At 31.2% G+C, this 9,745-nt stretch overlaps 1 protein-coding gene across 5 annotated transcripts; it reads left to right on the top strand.

The window, feature by feature from the left end:
- Nucleotides 1-324: 324 nt before the first annotated feature.
- On the top strand, nt 325-8,251 carry LOC111395851 (cold-responsive protein kinase 1-like). 5 transcript variants are annotated; one of them, XM_023022047.1, is made up of 7 exons: nt 325-564; nt 4,780-4,926; nt 5,107-5,222; nt 5,341-5,551; nt 6,091-6,328; nt 6,769-6,919; nt 7,710-8,251. In XM_023022047.1, exons 2-7 carry the CDS (start codon nt 4,854-4,856, stop codon nt 8,100-8,102), a joined length of 1,182 nt encoding a protein of 393 aa, XP_022877815.1. In that variant the 5' UTR covers nt 325-564; nt 4,780-4,853; the 3' UTR covers nt 8,103-8,251. The 5 variants fall into 5 exon arrangements, with proteins under 5 accessions (XP_022877815.1, XP_022877813.1, XP_022877812.1 ...); XM_023022045.1 differs by lacking the exon at nt 325-564 and adding an exon at nt 3,610-3,852; XM_023022044.1 differs by lacking the exon at nt 325-564 and adding an exon at nt 3,610-3,985.
- Nucleotides 8,252-9,745: the final 1,494 nt, after the last annotated feature.

Raw genomic sequence — 9,745 nt, 5'->3', positions numbered from 1 at the left:
ATTTTAATAGATTTTTATAAAAGTTGTTAATTTTTTTTCCCTTGAAAAGTTCGGAATCTGATGAAATATTTGATTAAAGTTAATTTTAATTTCTAACGGGTACATGTCCCCACTTAGGACAAGACGAACGAGGATACAGTATTCTGTCCGCCACAAATTTCTTAACGGTGTAATCATTCCTGCGTCAAACATTTATAATTGAGGAAAACTTTGAAAGGAGGAACAGAGACCCAGTGATGGATTTTCGACGCCGTGCTAGCAAACGCGCCATTGACTTTTCTCAACTTGCCCGAAGACGGGTCAAAACTCAAAGGCTTCTCATACAAATCTTCTTCAGGAGGAGTTGTTATTATTACCTACAAATTACTTAAGAAATAAAAACCCATGACTTGTATTTGTGAAATTTCCAAGAGTTTACATTTGGTTCCGCACTTTCGAAGACTCATCTGGTCAGGGATTCAAGGATCTACGATTTTTTCGTATCTGCCGTACCCTGATTTTTACTAACTCAACAGCTGCATCTATCTCTCTCTAGAATTTTCCTTGATTTCCTGATACTTTGATGTATTTTTCTCATCCGAGGTTATTTTGATACTGTTGGTTGTATAAATGTTTAATTTTTTGATGTTATTTCGATTAGATGATTCTGGGCTTTTCTTTTAGTTCTTACTAGGCAATAGACCTCATGATTATCGGAGCACAGGTTGACGCATCCTCCATCTAATTGAAAACAATAATTACGATACTAATGGACATGAATTCAATATTTCTAGTTTGCATATTACGAAATGAGATGAGTGTATTTAAAATTTTGAAATTTTCAGATGTTAATGTTAAACACACGTATAAGAAATCAAAAAACAAACTATAATGTTTGAGAAATACTACCTTTAACTTCGAGAATGACAGTTTATATCGAAGGATAACTCATCTGTCGAGAATAACTTAAACGAATTGTCGGGAATGACAGTTTATCGCGATAGATGGGTTACATAACTGATCTTTCGAGAAGTTCTTGTGTCGAGAATTCATAACTGTCCAAACTTTCATTATGACAAATTAAACATTTCGCTTAGAAGATTCGATACCCATGCCTAACATAGAAAGATATAATAAATAAGGTAGGCTGGAATGACAAGTATAATACAATAATCAGCTTTCACAAACCAAATAAATTCAGAGAAATATAAAGTAAAAAATTGATAGAATGTGAAATGTTTTTTTTAGAAAAATATAAAAAAAAATTTATACATAATACCCAAAAAAATTAGAAAAAATCAAAATGCCCAAAAAAATATAAACCCCAAAAAAATGGAGAAATCCAAATTACCTGTAAATGTACACTCTGAACAAAGCCGAACTCAAAACAGAGAACAATCTAACTCGCAGTCTAAATGTAGGAAACTCAAAATTGATTATGCAATCTAAGAGAAAGACAAAAAATAAAAATAAAATATGAATATTAATAAAAATCTTGAAACAAAATATTCAATCAATCTAAAGAAACTCATATATTCGAAACCTTACCTACGATATTCTTCTTCATTTTGTATTGATATAATAAACATGATTCTAATGCAAGAACTTGTACTTCATATAATTTTCAAAGAATCGAGGGAAGAAACATAAAAAAGAAGAAAGAAAAGAGAAATTTTGCAAAGAAACGACTAGAGAGATAAAAATGAATGTGAAAAGTTAATAAATTTTGCTTATATATATATATATATATATATATATATATACACACAACTTTTTATGTTGTCAATTCAAGAATGTGTAGGATATTTAAATTTTTAAGAGGGGCAAAAAAGTCCAAAATTGACAATCTTGATTTTTTTTTTTTTTAAAGTGACATTTTTTGCAAATGCAAAGTTGACTATTTTAGTAATTTCCTCTTTAATATATTTATGTTAGCTTTAGTACGGAATAAAATGAAGACACTAAAGCTCTATTTGTCTACTATTCTTCAAAAACTTTTCAAAAAAACTAATAATGATAAAATAAAATATTTTCAACTACATATTTTCAAAATAAAATATCTTACACTTAAATTCAAAATTTTTTCCCTACTTCTAAACCATACATTCTCCGAAAAAAATCACTATTTCAAAATTTATTTTCGTCCAAAATTCGTTTTAATGAGCATCAAACATGGTCTAGATTGTCTATAATTAATCAATTTTTTCAAAAGTGACGTCAACCTTTTATTCTTTTTCTCTAATTTTTCCTTATCTTCAGTCAAACAAAAATAAATGTAAAATGTGTCAATTTCAAGATTAGAATTAGGAGGATGTCATTCTAATGGCCAGCAAGCTTGAGACACGTTAATTGTTGAGGATTGACCTTAGACTTTTCTAGTGGATATTTATTTTTATTTTTTGTTCCCACGTCTTATATACCAATATTTAATAATTTTTATTGGCCTTGTTTGAGTGTTATTTTATTTTGTTAAAATTTAACTTTTTTAGAAATGAATAATTAATAAGTGGATCATATTTATGAATCTTATAAAATGAGTGATTAAAATAAATATTTAAAATATGTAAAAAAATAATCATAAATAGAAACTTCTAAAAGAATTTTAGGAGTTAGGACAATGTTTTGCTTCATCAATGGATCAACTTGTTCCATGATTGATTATCAAACATACTTTAAGGTCAACTCTTGTTTCATCAAATTATTCCACACGGTTTCTTTTCATTTAATTTGAAGATAAATTATAAGTTTTCACCATCAATATTTTAATTACATAATCTATGATTTTTAAGAGTATTTTATAAACTATAACATCTTCAATTTGTAAGCTTGAAATCTACTATTTTAAACCTACTTATTCTAAAATTATAGCACGACGATGATTGATGACTAATTTAGCCGAGCTCCAAAACTGCTTGTGTAATATTTATTTTTGCACTTTTCAAAATTTGTTTAGATAAATTATACTTATAAATTACATATAATAAAAAATTTTATTTACGTGTAAAATTATTTTATATGAAAATGTGTGGTTGAAAATGAGTTTTTAATTCAATAAAATAATATTAAATGCAAATTTAAAATTTTTTCTTATTTTTTTAATCACTTAATTTACATCAATTTATTATTTCAAAATACATTCTTATTATTAAAATGGAAAACAATACATTTAAAAATATAAACATATATAGAAATGTGGATTAAAATCAAAATTTTAGTAGATTTTTATAAAAGTTGTTAATTTTATTTCTCTTGAAAAGTTCGGAATCTGATGAAATATTTGATTAAAGTTAATTTTAATTTCTAACAGGTACATGTCCCCACTTAGGACAAGACTAACGAGGATACAGTATTCTGTCCGCCACAAATTTCTTAACGGTGTAATCATTCCTGCGTCAAACATTTATAAGCCCCCGTTTGGCCCCCGTTTAATTACATTATATTATATTACATTTTTCTCTCTCCTATTTTCAACCACATAATCTTCTATAAAATAATATTACACGTAAATCGAAAAATTTTCTTTTTCTTTCAACCACTAATTTTTCAAAAAAAAATACTATTCCATCCATTTTTATTTCCCAAAAATAGGGACCAAAGGGGGGCTAATTGAGGAAAACTTTGAAAGGAGGAACAGAGACCCAGTGATGGATTTTCGACGCCGTGCTAGCAAACGCGCCATTGACTTTTCTCGACTTGCCCGGAGACGGGTCAAAACTCAAAGGCCACTGCCATTTTTCTCATACAAATCTTCTTCAGGAGGAGGTGTTATTATTACCTACAAATTACTTAAGAAATAAAAACCCATGACTTGTATTTGTGAAATTTCCAAGAGCTTACACATTTGGTTCCGCACTTTCGAAGAAGACTCATCTGGTCAGGGATTCAAGGATCTACGATTTTTTCGTATCTGCCGTACCCTGATTTTTACTAACTCAACAGTTGCATCTATCTCTGTCTAGAATTTTCCTTGATTTCCTGATACTTTGATGTATTTTTCTCATCCGAGGTTATTTTGATACTGTTGGTTGTATAAATGTTTAATTTTTTGATGTTATTTCGATTAGATGATTCTGGGGTTTAATTTTTTATTTGTTATTTTTTGTCTTATGGATCTGCTGAAATGATTAAACGAAGCATATTGGATGATGGTTATGTTCTCTCGTTTTTAATTTTTCCCTGTTAATTCTAAAATTCTGTCTTGTCTCTTTACAATTATAGTTTCCCAGCTGCGATTGTTGTCGCACGAACCTTTGCCTTCTGATCTTTGTACAAGTAATTGAGGAACGGGAAGAACTGTTGGACTAGATTAATTAAACCACTTATATGTTGAAGCTGAAGTTTTTTGCCTTTTTTTTTTTTTGCCTTCGGGGAAAGATCTTTCAATGCTTGTTTTTGTCACCTGAAAATCAGTCCCTTCTCAGAAAAGATTTATGCTTTCGTGCATTTTCCCTTTGAAACTTTGTTCTACATCATAGGTGCTGAAACCCATTTCTAGGATGTTGGCATTTTAACTGCATATATCAATCAACAGACATATAGTCATAGAAGCCCTTTGAAGGGATGTGTATCTGATATCCAGCTGACCCGACTCTAACACCGTGTTAGCAAACATGGATCTTTACCAACCTAATTGTGGTGTGATTATCCATTTACTTATGTAAACTATTGCTGAGGTTGCTTTACTCAATGAGCACAAGGTTCAATTCACAATGTTATACTAACGCATTCTTCCACAATCTTTTCTTAAATGCAGACCAAATTAAATAGGGTTTTATTAAATAAAATGATCTGATTTGGCAGGTTGCGCATTCTTTCCCATTGAAGCATTCTGCGTGTAGTTTTAGTGGCGAGAACCAGTGGTAGATTTTACAGTTATGACTTGCTTGCCTTTCTTATGTGGTAGAAAATTGGAATCTGCTACGAGTCGTTCACCTGAGCTCAATAATGGTAAACCCTAAATTTTATATCTAGATGAAAGTGGCCAAACTTTTGAAATAGACAACATTATATCTGTATATTCTTCTTGAGCATCCTCTGCAAACGCTTGAACAAGCTATGCATGAATCCTATTTCTATCAACCTATTTGTTCTACATAGACAATCCTAACAAAGTTGAATTACAAACAGAGCTCTCTGGAATACACAATGTTACTCTGTACTCCTACAAGGAACTGAGAACTGCTACTAATGATTTTAGTCAAATCAATAAAATTGGGGAAGGAGGATTTGGTTCGGTTTATAAGGTAACCAGAGTTTCTCTTCACCTTTTTCTTTTTCCTTGTACATAATCGTAGTTAGTTATTATTTTTTAATTTGAAGACTGACTTCTGTTTCTTTAAAAAAAAATTCTTATGTAAGCAGGGAAAACTTAGGACTGGGCAGATAGCAGCAATAAAGGTTCTTTCTACGGAATCAAGTCAAGGAGTAAAAGAGTTTTTGACAGAGATTCAATTGATCTCGGATGTAGAGCATGAAAATTTAGTTAAGCTCTATGGTTGTTGTGTTGAAGACAATCAAAGAATTCTTGTTTACCCTTATCTCGAGAATAACAGCCTAGCACAAACGCTTCTTGGTATTGTTACTTTCCTATTTTTTATTGGCATTGTCTTTAGTAACTGGCTGTTCTAATTTTTGTTAATATATAAAAATGTTGTTCAAATATGAGATGAAGAAAAAATTGAGAACTACTGGCATGTTTGGTTAAAACACTGCTCTGTTCCCTGCAAAAAGGAGAGATTCGCTCTCCCAAATTCAGGATGTCGGGAAAAAAGTAACTAAAGGTTCCAACATGTTTGGATAGATTGCTTCTTTTTCTGCTTATAAGTAATATAGTTACTTGTTTCAACAGTATGATATTGTATAATTTCAAAATGACTTTTTTTTTTCCAACTTTGATTAACAAAAATAATATTTATTTTAAATTATAGTTATTTACTTGTATATATGCTTTCCAAGCTTAGTGAAACAGGCACCAAGATTAGTGTTTATGTGACTCCCTGATAATAGACACCAAACTTAGGACCTCGTGTGATATATAAACTTTTTCTCACCAAAAGAGTTTGTTATGATGATTGCTTCTCACTCTGACGGTCTTTTGACATCCTGATTCAGGCAAGGGTCACAGCCGAATCCAGTTTAGCTGGCGAACACGGGTTAAAATTTGCATTGGAGTTGCAAAGGGACTCGCCTATCTTCATGAGGAATTGCAGCCACACATTGTCCACCGAGATATCAAAGCGAGCAATATTCTGCTCGACAAAGATTTGACACCTAAAATTTCAGATTTCGGTCTTGCAAGGCTCATCCCTCCTGAAATGAGTCATGTCAGTACACGTGTGGCAGGAACCATGTAAGTTGCAAATTCTTCTCTAACTGTTCGAAGCATGCATTTGCCCCTTAAATCACAACCTTGAAGTTCATTAAGGATTTGATTTGAAAACATATTGCCTTCTAGATTCAGATTTCAATCACTTTTCCTCTGTTATTTCGTATGCTTTTGATAGATTATGATTTAATGGTTTCCGTGTTGATGATGAATATTATGGTCCAATAAATTACATTTAGCCTGTTTGATTCCCATTATTCTCAAAACTCTTTTTTTTTTCAAAACTTATTTTTAACCACACATTCTCCCGTAAAATAATTTCACATAAATTCAAAACTTTTGCCTATTTTCTATCCACTATTCTAAATACTTAAAATAGGGGTCAAACTGGGGCTTAATATTTTATTCAATTGATGACATCCCAAATATAACATATTGTGGAATATCTCTGTCTGTTGTTGCAGAGGTTATTTGGCACCAGAGTATGCAATTGTAGGCAAGTTGACACGTAAGGCTGATATTTACAGTTTCGGGGTTCTTCTTATTGAAATAGTCACTGGGAGATGCAACACAAACATGCAATTACCCGTTGATGAACAGTATATTCTTGAAAGGGTGTGTATTTTTTTGAAACCAGTTTCATGGTTTATGTATTACCATTTGCATAGTTACTAGTAGGTTCTGTTGGAAAGTATTTCTTGAGTTACGATCGGAGGCAAAAGATAGAATAAGAACGATAATACTGCGGCCAAGTTTCTTCATTAGCTTTTCTGACATCCCCTCACCTCCCCCAAAAAATTAAAAAAGAACATACGGAAGTGCACAAATATCTAAAGGAATAAATTAGTAACAAATTAAGTTAATAAAACTAATAATCTATATTTGAAGGTGGAAGATATTACGAAATTAAGTCAAGGTAATTTCAGTGCACAGTATTGAATTAGATGCACCTTTGTGGTTGTGGTAGTAATAAATTTTAATTTCATGACCAGTAAACTCATAAAATGTAGTATTCTAGTTTTGGTCAAGGGTTACAAACATCAGTCACGCCAAACTGTAGAGTATACTTGGATGTTTTAACTGCTGGTTTATTTCCATGAGGCATTTGGATGCTGTTCATTTCTTTCAAAGATTCCCCCAGGCTTGCTTTAGATTCTTTGTTATAGTTTTAATGGTACCTATTCAATTTAAGTTTAGATGTCATTGAGTTTGATTAATCTTGTTTGTTCTCCATACACAAGGCTTCAAGTTTCTCCATTGGCCTAATTGAACTTTAAAAATGATTGTATCTTGAAGATGGACGGAAATAACAAAAATGTCAATGATAGTTTACTGTGTCTATTTCATATCTCAAGATCTTTTTTGATTGCCAACCTCCTAAAAGGCTGTGAAAACTTTGCTGCAGACATGGCGACTCTACCAGAGAAGAGAGCTGGTAACTCTGGTAGACACATCATTAAATGGAGATTTTGATGCTGAACAAGCTTGCAGATTCTTAAAGATCGGTCTTCTTTGCACTCAAGATTCTCCGAATCTTCGACCATCTATGTCAACCATTGTCCAATTGCTGAGCGGTGAAAAGAATCTTGACAATATTAAGATAACAAGACCGGGATTAATCTCTGACATCATGGACATGAAAGTTAGACCGAACTCTAAGCCTATGCCTGATATCAATCACACCTCTTCCAGTTACACATCTTTCGGCTCTGAGCACTTGGATTCAACATTGTCCACTACAAGAAATTTTTCTCAGGCCACCATGACATTTAATTCAGTATATGATAGGAGTACTTGAATAAAAAATCTGCTATGGTGTCTTATTTGAATATCAATTTGATTGCCTTGTGTAAATTGTTCTTATGTATCTGATTCTTTTGTTTATTTGGAACTTGGAAGATTGGTTTATTCTGTTGGGTTTATGGATGGAATATATTGGTACGTGCACATGCTTGTCATATTATAAAAAAAATGGTAGTCTTGTTTTTTCATTTTTCAAGTTGCCGGAGGCCCGGAAGTACAAAAGAACATTGCCATATGCTGTGTGACAAAGAACCGTTGAAGCAATTCATTTTGCATTGGAGTAAAAATTGGAGTAATGCATTAAAATTATACTTGAGAAACACAAACATCCAGTCATAAATGAGGCATTACTGCATGCTATTGATCGGTTCTAAGGACTTTTTTCCTACTTTGTGGCTGCACAATTTTATGTATTAAAAAAAAAAAAAAATCAGTTTTCACAAATTTTATTTTCAAAAAATCTATATCAAACATGCCTGAGGAACTCATAGATAATTTCTCAAAGAAAACTATAATTATACATTGGGTAATTAAAGCTATGTTTGAACCACATTTTTTTCAAAAAAATACATTCTTAAATAGTGATTTGATATCATTTCAATCACATTTTCTATAAATATACTATTCAAAAATGCATTCGTAGGAATATAATGTGGCTCAAACAAGGGCTAATACAAAACGTCCCTAATTTTTATTATTACTGTGCAAAAAGTCCCCACCTTTCATTTATTAGCATTTCCACATTTTATTATAGAAATCATTATTTTCATCCACTTTCCCAATTAAAAGTTGTCAAATGACGAATATACCCTTTTATTTAAATAAAACAAAAAGAAAAAAAATAAAGAACTGTTATAAAAGTGAAGAAAAGAGAAGTCAGTAGACTTGTGTGTATTTTATTAAGAACCAAAACCCTGTATTTATAAAACAGAATTAGGGATACAATAATAATAATTTTTAGGGCCGCAGGGGTATAATTGTCATTCACTTCTAAACTCTAATAAACTTACCTTTTACAACACTCCCCTTTGAATGACACATTATAAAATATCTGCCTTATTAAAACATTGTTTAATAAAAACTCAATGGGAAAAAAATCAAAAAGAAGGAAAAAGAGCACAGTTATTTTGGAATATTAAAAATAAATGCTACCTTATTAAAACCTTGCTAGGAAAACTCAATAGGACAAACCTAAGCTAAAGAAAAAGTGTACAACTACTCACCCTAATGTTGGTTACTGAAAATTTTTGAATCGACGCATCTCAATCTCATGAACTAATTTCTTAAATGTAGATGTTGGCGGTGTTTTTATGAATAAATCGGTCACATTGTCACTTGAGCAAATTTGTTAGATATCAATGTCGCCATTTTTCTGAAACTCATTTGTATGATAGAATCTTGGAAAAATATGTTCCGTCCTGTCACCTTTGATATAGTCTCCTTTGAGTTGTGCAATATAATCTGTATTGTCTTCATACAAAATTATTAGCTAACATTTGTGGGGGATTTTTCTATTTGGCATATCACTATTCCTTTTCAAGAAAAAGTCTATATTGCCCTTAATGAAATGATTCTTTATATATTGCAACATATATCATAATCTTTTAAATATTTTATCTTATATTTACTCTATTTTGA

The sequence above is a fragment of the Olea europaea genome, chromosome 6 (genome assembly GCF_002742605.1).
Source record: "Olea europaea var. sylvestris chromosome 6, O_europaea_v1, whole genome shotgun sequence".
In the NCBI taxonomy this organism is placed as follows: Eukaryota; Viridiplantae; Streptophyta; class Magnoliopsida; order Lamiales; family Oleaceae; genus Olea; species Olea europaea.
The sequence above is the reverse complement of the archived record's forward strand: the minus strand, read 5'-3'. Positions and strand labels throughout refer to the sequence as shown.

What these genes read in the sequence shown, in the direction of transcription:
- LOC111395851 (XM_023022047.1), top strand. Translation starts at nt 4,854, where the DNA reads ATGACTTGCTTGCCTTTCTTATGTGGTAGAAAATTGGAATCTGCTACG. An exon ending in TTCACCTGAGCTCAATAATG is followed by an intron (nt 4,927 to 5,106) that starts GTAAACCCTAAA and finishes AATTACAAACAG; the next exon opens with AGCTCTCTGGAATACACAAT. An exon ending in AACAGTATATTCTTGAAAGG is followed by an intron (nt 6,920 to 7,709) that starts GTGTGTATTTTT and finishes ACTTTGCTGCAG; the next exon opens with ACATGGCGACTCTACCAGAG.